General features: G+C 34.5%; 2 protein-coding genes across 2 annotated transcripts; one reads left to right on the top strand and one right to left on the bottom strand.

Annotated features, from left to right (window-relative positions):
* The first annotated feature begins 8,292 nt into the window (after positions 1-8,292).
* PYM (partner of Y14-MAGO) lies at positions 8,293-10,848 on the top strand. The gene is made up of 4 exons (XM_016326634.3): positions 8,293-8,630; positions 8,877-8,996; positions 9,217-9,456; positions 10,511-10,848. The coding sequence occupies exons 1-4, from the start codon at positions 8,436-8,438 to the stop codon at positions 10,679-10,681; spliced, it is 726 nt and encodes a 241-aa protein (XP_016182120.1). The 5' UTR covers positions 8,293-8,435; the 3' UTR covers positions 10,682-10,848.
* Positions 10,849-11,803: 955 nt separating this feature from the next.
* On the bottom strand, positions 11,804-15,075 carry LOC107624209 (kinetochore protein NDC80 homolog). The gene is made up of 5 exons (XM_016326691.3): positions 14,209-15,075; positions 13,767-14,128; positions 13,361-13,607; positions 12,514-12,660; positions 11,804-12,338 (listed from the first exon to the last, which is right to left on the bottom strand). The coding sequence occupies exons 1-5, from the start codon at positions 14,968-14,970 to the stop codon at positions 12,090-12,092; spliced, it is 1,767 nt and encodes a 588-aa protein (XP_016182177.2). The 5' UTR covers positions 14,971-15,075; the 3' UTR covers positions 11,804-12,089.
* Positions 15,076-15,613: the final 538 nt, after the last annotated feature.

Genomic DNA, 15,613 nt, shown 5'->3' with positions numbered 1-15,613 from the left:
TTTTTGGACGCGGAATTTCCTTGATTTTTGGATTTAGTCTCTAAAGTAGTGTTTGGTTTGAGAGACTAGGACTCCAAGAATGAGATTTAGTATTGTGTTTAGTATTGGAACTAAAATTTTAGGACACAAAATTTTAGTCCTTTCTGGGCCTCTAAAAAAGAGAACATGAGACTGAAATTTTTTGAGACGTTAGTTAGAATTTTAACGTTTTCTTTAATAACAAAATATATTTTAGTATTTTTATTTTATCGTTATATTTATCTTGAATCAAGTAAGATTCTAAGACATAACTAATATCTTGAACCAAGTAAGATTCTAAGACATAACTTAGTTATGTGCATTATATATATTTTACATCAAATATAATATAAAGACTTAATTTAATTTTAATTTTTCAGTTTTTGTCTCCTAATTTTGGTGTTTCAGTATGAGTCTTTTTTCCAAACGCAATCTAAAAGGCCAGTTTGAATAAATAATTTAATTCAGTTTTTTTAAAAAAAAAATTTAAATATAAGAGCATATATTAAAAGTAGTTATAAATAAGTTATTTTGTATTTCGAAAAAAGTACAGATTTTAAAAGGAGAATGATAAAAAAAATTATTATAAAAAAAGTTATTTTTTATTTTTTTATAAGTATTTTAACATTTTTTAAAAAATTATATCAAATATTAATGTTGGAATTTTTTATTAGATAAAAATAAAAAAAAATATTTATGAATCTACCCAAACGGTCATTCTATCTTAATTGTCAATTTTAAAATTTGGTATAGATTGAAATTTTTTGCGGACAATAATAATTTCGTTAAGTCATCATAATAAAAATTAACAATGAAATTGGAGAAAAGTGTTGTGATAAAAATGAAGGATGTGGATGCCCATCTTTAAGAGAATCACATTAAATGAAGGTTGAAAAATAAATACTTCATGCATGTATAAATAGGACATGATCTGAGGCCATATATACACGAACAATCAATAAAATTTTCTCTCTCTCTTATAGTGACACACTCTTCTCTCTCTTTATATTTCTTTATTTTATATTTGTTACCTCTTCCTTATTTAGTTATTTCATAACACGTTATCAGCATGAGACTCTAACCAAATTTTAGAAGACTCCAGGTAAAAAGTTTTTATTATGTCAAAACTCTCTCATCTTAAATTTAATGTTCTTAATATATCTAGAAACAATTATTTATCATGGATACTTGATGCTAAAATTCATCTTGATTCAATAGATCTTGGAAATACTATTAAGGCTGAAAATAATATATCCCAGAAGGATAAAGCCAAAGCCATGATTTTTCTTCGGTGTCATCTTGACGTATGATTGAAAAATGAGTGTCTCACATTAAAAGATCCTGTAGATCTATGGAAAGACCTTGAAGAAAGGTACAATCATCAAAAGACGGTGATACTTCCTCAAGCCCAATGTGTTAGAGAAAATTTTCTCGACCTTCCATACCTCGAATGTGCTCTTGCAGCAGCAGTATCGAGAAAAATATTTTAAAAAATATTCTGAGTTAATTTCTTGTCTTCTTGTTGCTGAACGCAACAATGAATTACTTCTAAGGAATCATGAAGCACGCCCAGCTGGCGCCGTCCTATTTCCTTAAGTAAATGCGGCAAATCATTATCTAAAAGAGGTAAATGGCAAGGTTTTGACAATAAAAAAAATTATGGAAAGAAAAGAAATTATGTTCAAAAGAGAGGATCTCACTAGAAGTGGAATAAAGAAAGAAATATTGGGCAAAATAAATCAACAAAGGATAAGTGTTTTCGTTGTGGTGGAAAGGGCCATTGGTCGCGTACCTATCGTACACCAAGGCACCTAGTCGATCTTTATCAAGTATCTTTGAAAAATGACGATAAAGGAAAGGAAACGAATTTTGTTTCAAATGATGCGAAAATTCCACCACTCATTATGATGTATCTGATTTCTTTGAGGATCCTGAAGGAAATATTGGTCATTTGATCAATGATGGAATAGTTTAACATGTGGGATTGTTAAGTATCCATATAAATAAATAATGTAAAGAACTTATTGTTAAGTTTTATTTTTTATGTATTTAAGTTTCAAATATAATGTATATAAATAATGAAATATTAATGTTTATGAATTTTGAAATTATTAAATGTGTCAAATTTTAAAATAAAATTTTAGTATATGACATTATGTACAGTGTTTCTTAGAAAAATAATTCTAATCAAGAATTCAATTTGACTGTGCATGTATTACTACTCATTTTATTATTATTTATCTTTGAAGAAAATGGCAAGGATACATAATAAAGATGTATGCCTTGCGGATAGTGCAAGTTCACGCACCATTCTCAAAAGTGATATATTTTACCCATCTTATGCCAAAAGAAGAATATGTTAATACTATTATTGGCTTAGACAATGTGATAGAAGGCTCCGGAAGAGCTATAATTTTATTTCTCGGAGGAACAAAATTCATAATAAATAATGCACTATTATCTACCAAGTCTCTGAGAAACTTGTTGAATTTCAAAGATATTCGCCGAAATGGATATCATATTGAAACAATGAATGAGGGAAATCATGAGTACTTGTATATCACAATCCATTATTCAAATAAAAAGATTATATTAGAAAAGTTACCATTACTTTCATCTGGGTTGTATTATACTAGAATTAGTACAATTGAATCACATGCCATTGTAAATCAGAAGTTTACTAGCTCAAATGAATTCATAAATTGGCACGACCGATTGGGTTATCTGGGAACAACCATGATGTGGAGAATTATTGAAAACTCCCATGGACATTCACTAAAGAACCAGAAGACTCTTAAATCTAGTGAATTTTGTTGTGCTACATGTTCTCAAGGAAAGTTAATTTTAAGGCCATCACCAGTAAAGATTGGATTTGAGACCCCTTAATTCCTAGAAAGGATTCAAGGTGATATATGTGGACCTATTCATCCACCATGTGGATCTTTTAGATATTTTATGGTCTTAATAGACGCATCTTTGAGGTGGTCACATGTGTGCTTATTGTCTTCTCGCAACCTGGCGTTTGCGAGATTACTGGCTCAAATTATTCGATAAAAAGTACAATTTCCAGAAAATCCAATCAAAGCAATTCGTCTTGATAATGCTGGTGAATTTACTTCCCAAGCTTTTGATGCTTATTGTATGGCTAATGGAATAAGTGTTGAATATCCAGTAGCTTATGTTCACACACAAAATGGGTTAGCAGAATCACTTATTAAACGCCTCCAATTAATTGCTAGACCCTTACCTCGGTTTGGGGCATGCTATTTTACATGCCGCAATACTTATTCGTTTGAAGCCAACGAGTTACCATCAGTTCTCTCATATGCAATTAGCATTTGGCCAGCAGTCAAATGTTTCCCATTTAAGAATATTTGGGTGTGCGATATATGTTCCCATTGCACCACTTAATCGCACCAAAATGGGACCCCAAAGAAAATTGGGGATATATGTTGGATATGATTCCCCCTCTATAGTAGGTATCTTGAGATACAAACTGGATGTATTTAAAGCCCGATTTGCGAATTGTCATTTTGATGAATCAAAATTTTCAACATTAGGGGGAGAGAATAAGCTTCCTAAAAAGGAACTTAATTGGAATGAATCATCGTTGATGCATTTAGATCCTCGATCAGGGCAATATGAACTAGAAGTTCAAAAGATTATACATTTGCAAAGAATAGCAAATGAATTGCCTGATGCATTTTCCGATACAAAGAGAATAACCAAATCTTATATACCAGTAAAAAATGCCCCAATTCGAATTGATATTCTAGTAGGAGAAGTAGCCACTGAAGCAAATTCACGCCAGAAGCGTGGCAGGCCTGTCGGTTCTAAAGACAAAAATTCTCGAAAAAAAAGAGATAAATACAATCCCTGTTGAAAAAGATATAGTAGAGACACCTGCAGTTGTCCAAAATTCTGATATAGTTTTAACGCAATAAGACGTTCAGGTACCTGAAAATTGTGAAAATGATGAGATCTCGATAAATTATGTCTTTACAAGAGAGAAATGTGACCGAAATAAGACAATTGTCAATGAAATATTTACATATAATGTGGCATTAAATATCATGCATGAAAGTAAGGATCTTGAGCCAAGATCAGTCGAAGAATGTCGACAAAGGAATAATTGGCCAAAATGGGAAGAAGCCATGAAGGCTGAGTTAGACTCACTTGTAAAACGTGAAGTCTTTGGACTTGTAGTTCGTACACCAGAAGAGGTAAAATCTGTTGGATACCGATGGGTATTTGTGAGAAAACAAAATGAGAAAATGAAGTTGTGCGCTACAACACCCGACTTGTGGCATAAGGTTTCTCACAAAGGCCCGGTATAGATTATGAAGAAACGTATTCCCCTGTAGTGGATGCGATAAAATTGCGTTATTTGGTCAGTTTAACTGCATATCATAAACTACATATGCATTTAATGGATGTGGTAACAGCCTACTTATACGGCTCATTAGATCGTGATATCTATATGAAAGTCCCTGAAGGACTGAAGATATCTAAACCATCCAATGAATATTCGCAGGGATTATACTCGATTAAATTGCAAAGATCTTTATATGGTCTAAAGTAATCTAGACGAATGTGGTATAATCGTCTTACTGAGTATCTGACCAAAAACGGATTTAAGAATGATGATATCTGCCCATGTGTTTTCATAAAGAAATCTGCATCTGAATTCATTATAATTGCTGTGTACGTTGATGATTTAAATATCATTGGAACTCTTAAAGAGATTCCAACAATTATAAAAACTCTAAAAGAAGAGTTTGAGATGAAAGATCTTAGAAAAACTAAATTCTGTCTTGACCTGTAGATCGAACACACAACAATTGGGATCTTCATTCATCAAAAAACATACACAGAAAAGATCTTGAAGAGATTTTATATGGATATGTCACATCCATTAAGTACTCCAATGATTGTAAGCCCTTTGGATGTGAATAAGGATCAATTCCTGTGGATTGATTGATCAGAAGATAGCTCCAATTGTCCTATTTGAAGATAATACATCATGCATTACTCAACTTAATGGCGGATATATCAAAGGCGATAGAACAAAGCATATTTCTCCCAAATTATTCTTCACTCATAATCTTCAAAATCAAGGGACAATTGATATTCAACAGATCCATTCAAGTGATAATCTCACAGATTTATTTACAAAGTCACTCCCAAAATCCTCTTTTGAAAGATTGGTACAACAGATTGGGATGCACCGATTTTGAGACATTAAATGATGTCGACAAGAGGGGAAGACTGTATTCTTTTTTCCTTGGTCAGGTTTTTTTTCATTGGGTTTTTCTTGACAAGGTTTGAAGGTTGTAGTGGGCTTAGAGAAGGGGGGTTGAATCTATGCCTTTCTTTTAGTTACCGAAATAACCCCTTTTCTTTAAACTTGCTATTCTGATTCTGTTTGAACTCAGTAGCAGAAATTTATGAGACAATTTATTTTTGTCTCATGAATATCAGAAAACAGAACATAGTAGAGAAGAGAGAAGCAAACACCAGCATGTATCTTGGTTCGGTTGCCATGTGCTATGCAACCTACGTCCAGTCTCCTCCACAACAATGGAGGAATTTCCACTATAGTTAAAAGTATTACATATGCCAATTTCACAGGATTGACCCAGTCCTCTCACACTCAAGTTCTAATCTAACTTGACATTGGTTATGCTAATACCTAACTCTTTACTTTTAGTGCTAACCCAACTAAGAAAGGGATACCTCACAGGTACAAGATACAAGACACAGACATACCTAAAGAAATCTGAAAATGACTCTAGGCTTTTCTCTCAAATGTATCACTCAGCCTCTTTCCACTCATAGCTTTTACTTGAACTCTCTCAATATGCCTTTTCACTCAAGAAATTACAGAAAGATAAACATTGAAAAGTAAAATACAATCTGCAATAACATGAAGGAGATTGACTTCATCAACAGACTTTTTGCTATGTAATAAACTGGATTTGCATGTCTCTGATTCAGTTCTTCATGTTTGGCGGAATGCTTCTTTGAAAGAAAGCACTGTCCAAGTAGAGGAACTTCTTCAGAGAAATTCTTCACAGAACAAAAAACTCAAACGCTGGTTTACTCTCCTTGCTTCTGAATGAGCAGAAATCCTATTTTATCTCCTTGTATGTTGCTGGGTTCTTCTTCCTAGGTCAACTTCTTGAGCACTGTGTTTCACCAACCCACAAACTCACTTTTTCTCATTAATCCTCAAAGTAGAAACTTTGCTTTTGACATTCTCTTGTTGACCGAAAGCCATAAAACAACATCCACAAAAGTCTTCCAATGGTAAACCGGATCTGAGCCATTGAGAAGCTACTTGGTCCCCAAGAATCACTTATGATCGTAGATACAGAGCAGATTGTAACAGAAATCAACTTTCCGTTGTATCCCATTTCGGACTGAGCAGAGGATTGGGAAGAAGAGAAGAAATCAGTATGCATGCAATAGAAAATGGGTTACCTTTAACCTTTGCCTTAGCTTGATTTGGTTTGATATGGTTGATTAGACATCTGCCTTTCAAGCTTAATCTCTCTCTTTCTTGCTTCTTTGGTGATTAACTTAGGGAAGAAGCTCTCTCTCTCTCTCTCGTTATTTTCTGACCAACACACAAAAGTGAACATTGCTTGTGATGTGAGATCAATTTGGAGGGATTTATTACTAACGGGCTTGGATCGGATTTGATTCATGCAACCCGTTTGGCCCATCTAACTTTTGTTTTTCTTTGGACTTCTATTTATGTTATAATCCACCAGCCTTATTTATATTTTTCTTATTCACTTGGGCTGTTGCTTCATATATGTTTTGGCCTGCAACACTAAACCAACATAATCAAAACTAATTGAGTAATTAGCCCAATAAATCAATGTTTGTCATCATTAATTATAGTGGAGTAAAGTATCATTTTTGTCCCCAACGTTTGGAGTAAATCCTACTTGTATCCCTAACGTTTGAATCGTCCTATTTATATCCTTAACGTTTGTAAAAGTGATTCAATGTTATCCTGCCGTCAATTACACATCATGATCGCTTTAGTTTGAGTTTTAAAAATCTCTTCTTGAAATTAGAATACAAATGTCTGGAATAGAATCGATGATCTACTTCGAAAAATAGCTCATCAAATGTTGAAACTAATTCCTACAACATTTACATAATTCACTTTTCTAGGGACATAATTGAATCTAAACACAAATAGTAGATATAATATTAAAATCGAACACATCTAAGTGAGACCTAATTGAGAATGAATACATCCAAGTGAGAATAATTGAAAAATATAATCTGATTTGTTAGTATAATTGATAGTAGGATAACATTGAATCACTTTTATAAACGTTAAGGATACAAATAGGACGATTTAAACGTTAGGGACACAAATAGAACTTACCCCAAACGTTGGGGACAAAAACGATACTTTACTCTATTAGTTAATTACTTAACTCAACAAGGTTTTTAATGAGGCAGTCCCCATCACAAAAGATATTGTATTCTTTTTATTTCACTAAAGTTTTTTCTCATTGGATTTTTCTTTAGTAAGGTTTGAACGATGCATAATCTTAAATGGTCATCCAACAGAGAGTGTTGTGATAAGAATGAAGGATGTGGATGCCCATTTCCAAGAGAATCACATTAAATGAAAGTTGAAAAATAAACACTTCATGCATGTATAAATAGGACATGATCGGATGTCATATATACACGAACAATCAATAAAATTCTCTCTCTCTTATACTGACACACTCTTCTCTCTCTTTTTATTTATTTATTTTATATTTGTTATCTCTTCCTTATTTATTTATTTAGTTATTTCATAACAAAAAAAAATACTACATGTATATTATTAGTCATCAAGTAAATATGCATTTTTAAATATTTATATATATTATTTTATATATTTTTAATATATATTTTATGTTTTAAATAGTTGACTTTTATATGCATTATACATACATTATAATTGAATTTAATATTGAATTGTTTGGCTAATTGCATTTAAGTCAAACAGAATATTAAAATTGTTATTTATTTTGTTGTAATCTTTTTTAAGAAAAATAACACGAGTCAATATTTTTAATAAATAAAATTGAAATGATCATACTTACTTACAGATTATTAGCAAGATTCAATAAATTCTGAATTCTATTGAGAAAGTAATAATAACTAAATTATTTCAATTAAGATATTGGAAAGTTACATTATCAAAGAATATAAGAACTTGAGATATAAAGAAGATAAAGACGAAATCGTAACAAATGTTGGAAACTTGAGATATAAAAGGAACGAAAAATAGAAAGCTCGAAGTAAAGGAGGTGTTTTGGTTCTCATTCTCGTTGTCTGAAAGCCAAACCCCGAAGTGCCACTCCAACTTATGACTCGGACTCTAAACTCAGTGAGTGATGTCAACGAGTCGCCGAAGCGAAGATCAACAACACAAGGAGCAAGTTCCAGAGCTCAGCAAAACCCTAAAAGAAGGAGAGAGGATTCTCGCCCCTACGCGGCGACCCGATGGAACCCTCCGAAAAGCCATTCGCATCAGAGCTGGCTATACCCCTCAAGAAGAAGTCGCCATTTATCAACCCAAAGCTGCTCTGGTACCCTAATCGTTCTCTCTTTCCAAAGCTCGATTCTTTGTCCCCTTTTACGAAACCCCATTGTTCCTTTTCTATGATAATTCGACTTATTTGCAAACATTTTTTTTATCGCCCTTAGAATCCGAGGCAATTTGACTTGATAAAGATTGGATCTTTACCAGGACGCTTCACTAGAAGCACGTTTTTGTTCTGTTAACGGTGGGCAACGTTTAATTTTCTGGATTTTGGATAATGTTGATGATGCAGTTGAAGAAAGAGATGGCATCACACAGTGGACCTCCGGGTTATGATCCTGCATTGGATAATTCAAAACCAAAGACGAAATCGGTAAAGAGGAACGAAAGGAAGAAGGAAAAACGACTTCAGGTATGTCACATTGTGTCTCACTCTCTCTCACTGTCATTTCTTTTGGTGTTTATAGTAGAATACATTGGAACAAGTTAGGTGCAGCATCTCAAAGGCTATTGTGCAATGTACAAAGATTCTTTCTTTCAGGCTGTGAACTTTGAAGTCAAACAAATTACTAAGTTCTTACCAAAACAACTAGTAATAAAGTCTCTCTTGCTTTCTTGTGTGATTCCTCTAGGCTGCCCTTGAAAAGGAAAAGAATTTAGAATTAAATGTAACCGAAGATAGTACGAAGCTAGAAGCAGTTAAGAATGATCTTGGATCAGAATCTGTCCAGTCGCTAACATCTCAGATTAATGAACTAGCTGTTTCTGGAAGTTCTTCCGTTGCTTCTCCTGTCACGGACTCTACAGAAGGTTTAGACTCATCTGGCTGCAGCCAAGATATTGATAAAAAGATTCGAGCACTGAAAAAGAAGGTACGCCGGCTATGCTTCATGATTTTCTGCATTACTGGAGATTTTGACAGATAACTTTCTCCAACAATATCAAATAAAAGCTTCTACCTGAATCAATTGTTTTTGAGCTAACAACGGTAGTGTGTTGAAATTCCTTATATTAAAAGCCATTTGTGCTGCATGCATGTATCTTGAATGATATTCTTTGTCTGTTACCCATAGGACTTATTTATGATTTGAAGTCCGAAGTTATATTTATGGCAGATAGTATGCCCAGTGATCTAACTTATATTCTTCAGTCTCATGGTATTTTTAAATGAAGAAATATTGAAGATTAGCAGTTTTTTCTTAGTGGCAATCATGGATATCATATTTGGTCATAGCGTAGGCAATCCTTTGAGTTTCCATTTGCCAGTTTGAAGTCAAATACTCCTCGCTTTCAATTTTGGTTTAGTGACATGGTATTCTGTTAATTAATTTTCTACTATCTATCTTCTATCATTTATGATTGGGGACTACACATGGCAATGACAGAACTAGTGTATTACATCAAACAATTAAGTTCATGCCTCCTGTTTGTAAGTTTGTAGTTGTTAGGTGGCTATAGCCCATATATATAGTGGTTTTCAAAGAAAATCACAGGATGCTTGTGCACCGGGCTTCCCTTTTTTTTAAACATATATGAATTCCAATCTCTTTCAATTTGTGTTGATCATATTGATTTTGTTCGTCTTAACTTCATGGCTTCATTCAAATATTTGATTATCAAAGAATCATTCAGAAAGCATGGATTCTGTGTTCCTTTGTTGTATTTCTGTAGGTTGTTTGTTTAATGCTGGTTACTTTTGAAACATTGTTAGAGGCTATCCAATGAGATTTTTAGGCTGAAAAAAGATACAAATACTGTGGGAAAATTGAATTGAAAATTATAATGATTACATAGATACGTGTCTTCTAGTTTCTTCATCTTCTGATAAGCGAGTAGAGTGACTAATCAGCATTGAGCGAAAATGCCACCGAATTGGTATTTGGTAATGCTTTTCACTTTCTCCTAACATTTGATTGTTGGATGCAGATACGACAGACAGAAAGCCTCCAGCAGAAAGCTGCAGAGCAAGATATGAAGCCTGAGCAGTTAGAGAAGCTAGCAAAACTGGAAGATTGGCGTAATGAGCTAAGACTTTTGGAGGAAAGGGTGAAACGACAGCAGCATGACCAAAGTCTTAGAACTACTAAATTAAATTAGCAAGAATCTTTGGTTCAGATTTATGCTTTCTTGATACACATTATGGCAACACATTAACCTATCAAGGATTTTCTAGTGTATTTTGCTTCAATGTTTTGGTAGATATGCAGATATGCTTACTTGTGCTCAAGAGAAGGATAGTATTTGTACTTTGTGATTACTTGAAATTTTTTAGCACTGATTCCTTGCAACGGGTTTATTCACCAAAAGTTTGTTTTAGTCGTTTACCTACAATGGAGATTAGGAAAAGTTGTTCTTAGCTAATCAAATCTTGTAATCTTTAACTTTTTAAAGTGAAAAAAAAATATTATTTTGGTCTCCAACGTTGTGGGTGAAAATCATTTTCTGAAGATTTCTTTTTCAAAATCATCCCAAATGTTTTTATATATTTGCATTTTCATTCTTTTATCAATTAACAGAACTGCTAAAAATAGCTTTTTCTCCCAGGAAACATCAGTAAAATCCCCTAAAGTTTGAAGAAGGAAAAAAGTAGGGATGTACATAAAAAAAACTAAAATTAATCGGTTAAAAAATCTTAACTATATTTTGGTTAACCAATTTAATAAAATAACTTTAAAAACTATATTCATATTTTTCAAAACCTCCTCAAGTCTCCCCTCTTTGGCGCTTCTCCAGTTCTCCTTTGTATGTCGCCGTCAACAATTCTTTTCCTTTGCCTCTCGCCAGAGCTCGTCGGTGGTTCGTCAGACCTTTGCCTTTTCGAGTCTTCACTTTGATTCACGACTGTCTCTTTGCCTCGACCTACCATTCTTGCTGTCGGAGTATCTAATTTCTGTACTATATACAAATATTTATGTGCTATGTATAAAATTTTTTATACTATATCAATAAGTTTGTATTATATGCCAATGAGTTATAACTCAAATGGCATAGTCTCCCCATACTCAATTAAGAGGTTGCAGGTTAGAGTCTCCTATCTTTGGTAAAAAAAATAAAAATAAAATAAATTTGTATTATATATAAAAATTTTTGTATTCTATCAATAAGTTTTTGTGCTTCTCCATAAAATACTTATATGCTGTAGAAACACAAAAAAAAAATATATCCAGGCAATTTTTGTTAATTTAATTAAAAAAACACTTGTTTATGGTCCAAAAATAATTGAAATCTGTCTAAAACATATTTTAAATATACCAAAAATATGATACATGGCCAAGAAAAAGCATAATTATATATTGCTATCTCATCTGTGACGGTCAACATGTTCATTAAAAAAAACACGTGAAGCATTCGTAGGAGTGTGCAAGTGCCAAATATATATATATATATATATATATATATATATATATATATATATATATATACAATGCGGTTTTTTGTTTTTTTTGGAGGGGGGGGGGGGATGACGGCCGGGACGGGGTTGTTGGTCATATATATGCACAATGCCTCAATCTCTACTCTCAGGCTGGCGATTTGTATTCAATATATTGGTGAATTGGGACGGAAATGAACCCCTGTATGCCTCAGAGACAGCAGTTGCAGTTTCTGATAGTTCCCTATTCATCTCTGAAATTTTAGACCCCACGTATTCTTTATACTTTGATACTGAATCAACCAACTTCAGGAGCTCACGAGCACGCATTTGTATTTCTTCTTCACTTTGCTTAATTGCTTCCTGCAAATTCAATTGGGCAGCCTGAAAAAGAAACCAGAACGGATGCAATCATGTTACACAAGAACTATGCCAGAAACATAGCTTATCTCTCAAGATTGATAGAGTCCTAAACACAATGAAGAGAATGACGCCAGAGACATGTTCAAGTCTTGACAAATTCAATTACTTACTGAAGAATTAACAACCATGGAATTACCTTCAGAACCTCAGCTGCCTCTCTTTCCATAATGTCCAGGTCATGACCTGCTACGTGGACATCCTCCAACATTCGCTTTGCTTCAGCTGAACATCTATTTACATAATCTTGTGTTTCATTCTTTATCATGTTTACTTCAGCTTCCATCTGGTGGATAATGTAACACACAGCAGAAGAACAAAAGTCAGGAAACAGTTTTCACAGGGTAGATGATTTCTGCTTCCAATACGCATCTAAATGATTCTGACAAAGTGCGAAAAGATTGCCAGAAAATATAGAGAAACTAAATCAACAGTAGATGCAAAGCATAAATTTAGTTTGTGTGTAATACAGTAGAGTAAATATGGCAGCTAAAAGATGGAATAAAAAAACATATTTTGAACAGCTGAATCATCTGCAATTACTGCAGACATGATTGTAAATTTGTAATGCAAGTACAATTGAATAATTGATGATTCTAAATTCCCAAGCACAGAAAAACAACAAAACTATAAAGACGACTCAAGTATGATAAGTCATTGCGTTGGAAACATAGGTAAAATGTATAAGCTACAGTAAAGACCCTGGACCAACTCCTACATTCCAAAAGCAGAGCAGCATGCTGCCACCATCACTTAAATTAAATTTACACCTATTCATTATTGCATTTTGTTAATAGCAAAACTTTCCAGTAGAAGAACATCAAGTTCACAATTATCTTTGGCTAATCTACACAGATGAAAATCAAAATCTCCCCCTAGAAGGTTGAAACTTAAAGTGACACAGCATAGCACACACTGGTTATCTGTGACAGGATAAAAGTATAGAATCAACATTAATAAAGTTCTGAGCATGATCATGCACTTACTTTATCAATCTGTGACTGCAATGTTGCAACATTATTTCTTTTTTGCTCAAGCCTAGCAGCATTTTCATTGGACATTTGCTGATAGGAAATTAACTCTTCCCATCTCCCCATAGAAATCTTCTTAATGTCCTCAGTGTATGAGTTAAGTGCAGGCTTCAGACTCAATTTATGGTCAAAACCCATAATCTCAGCAGGCGTAGTTCCCTTGGCATTCAACTGATACTGAATATCATCACCGATCTTCAACCTAGAAACACCAGCAAGGAGGTTTAGATGTCCAGACTTGACTGTAAAGACAGACAACAAACACAACATCTATCTAATAGAAATAAGATCAATAGAATTTGCTTCATTCTAACAAAACAGTCAATAATCTATAGATATTATTAATGGAGCACAATTCAACCTCCTCAGCTCTTGGTTGCAATCCAAAGCAAGCACCTCAAGCTCCTTGAACTTGTGAGAAAGATTATTCTCCAGTTCCCAGAACTTGTCCTCCCAAACATTCCGGGCAAGCTCGCCCTCCTGGATCTCCCTCTCCAAAGCCTGCAACTCCCTCTTCATCCTCTCCACATCCCTCACATTCACAGGCTGTGCCTCTACCGTCCTCCTGAGTTCCTTGTTCTCCTCGCAAACCCTACGGTTCTCCTGCTCCTTCGCCTCCAGAACCTTCTCCTTCTCTGCCAGCACCTTCTCCATCTCCTCAATCTTCCTCCCAACATCCTCAATCAGAAGATTAAACTTCTTCACATCGTCCTCTAGCATGCCCTTGTAATCAAAACAAACAACAATTGAGCAGTCAAACCAAACTGAATTCAAAATAGAGGAATTCTAAGTCATCTAACTACCTTAGTCTTCTCCAGCTCCTCCTTCTTTACGGGATGCAACCTCAGCCTCTCCAAGTCATCCCTCAAACTCTTGAGCTCATTGTTGGCAGCCTCGAGCTTCTCCTGGGCGAGGGCCTTCTGGTGGTTGAGCTTGTCGATGATGTCGAGTTCGAGTTCTTCAACCACATCATCATGGCCCTTAATGTAGTTAAGATAGGAATTGAGGGTGTACTGGTGGAGAAGGTTGACCTGGAGGAGGGAAGAGACGGTATTGGAGGTGGATTGGGAGAGGTGAGAGCCGAAGGAGGCGATCTGAAGGAGCCAGTGAATGAGTGCGAGCAAGTAAGGCCACTGGTGAGGGGCAGCGGGGGATTTGAGGATGGACTTGTTGAGCTTGAACGGGTAATTGAGGCGCTTCAGGAGAGGGGGAAGATCCTCTTCGAGTTTCGACACAGGGTACTCGATCTCTCTCAGAAGGAACTGTAGGGTTTCGATGATGACCTTCGCGGAAGGTGTGGTGCCGCCGGATTTGAACCTGATGGTAGAGTCCCGCGACTTTAGGAACGAGTTGATGGCGGAAATCACCGATTGCTGAAAGTGGCGCTCCTTGTAGTCCTCGAACCTCGTGCGCCCCGCGCCGCCTCCGGCGGAAGAAGGGCGGCTGCTTGCGAAACTGGCGTCGGAGTCGCGGGGGAACTGATTGCGCTGATGGAAATCCAGCGGAGTTGGCGGCGGAATGAATGAGTCGTTGGGTTGTCGGCGGGATCCAGCGCCGGGTCTCATATCGGCTGTTAACGGTGGTTGGAGTCGGAGAACACTGAAATCCGTGTGAGAGTGAGAGGTTACTTTGCAGGGAGGGGGGTGTTCCGGCAAAAAAGATGGGGAATTTTAGGGAAAAAATAGTTTATTTTTATTGGCTTTTTATATTAACTAGGATGAAATGCATTTGCGCGGGAATAAAGTTTTGTTAATTTTTTAAAAAATAAAATTATTTAATATATCTAATATATTTTGGATAAAATTCTCATATCTAATTAATATTATATTTTAAAAAAAATAATCATACTAATTTAATTGTTAATATAAGAAAAGAAAAAATATAGTCAAATATTTCATATTTATTTATAACAATTATTCATATCATATAGTAAAAAATTACATAAATTAAGTATCAAGTTAATATACTATACATATTTTAAATTTTAGAACATAAAAAAACCTAAATTTTAAAATATAATACATATTCAAAAATAACACCAAAAAATTTTAAACCACCTAAATAATTACGTGCCCATTAATAAGAAAATAAAATATGTCCAAGACAATTTAACATATAGTAAAATATGTGTCACACATAGTAATACATAGGAGGTCATTTTTTTATAAGCTCTAAGATCGTTCAATCAACAACTCTATCTGACGGTTA

The sequence above is a fragment of the Arachis ipaensis genome, chromosome B10, assembly GCF_059453495.1.
Source record: "Arachis ipaensis isolate K30076 ecotype BB chromosome B10, ASM5945349v1, whole genome shotgun sequence".
NCBI classification, from domain to species: Eukaryota; Viridiplantae; Streptophyta; class Magnoliopsida; order Fabales; family Fabaceae; genus Arachis; species Arachis ipaensis.
The sequence above is the reverse complement of the archived record's forward strand: the minus strand, read 5'-3'. Positions and strand labels throughout refer to the sequence as shown.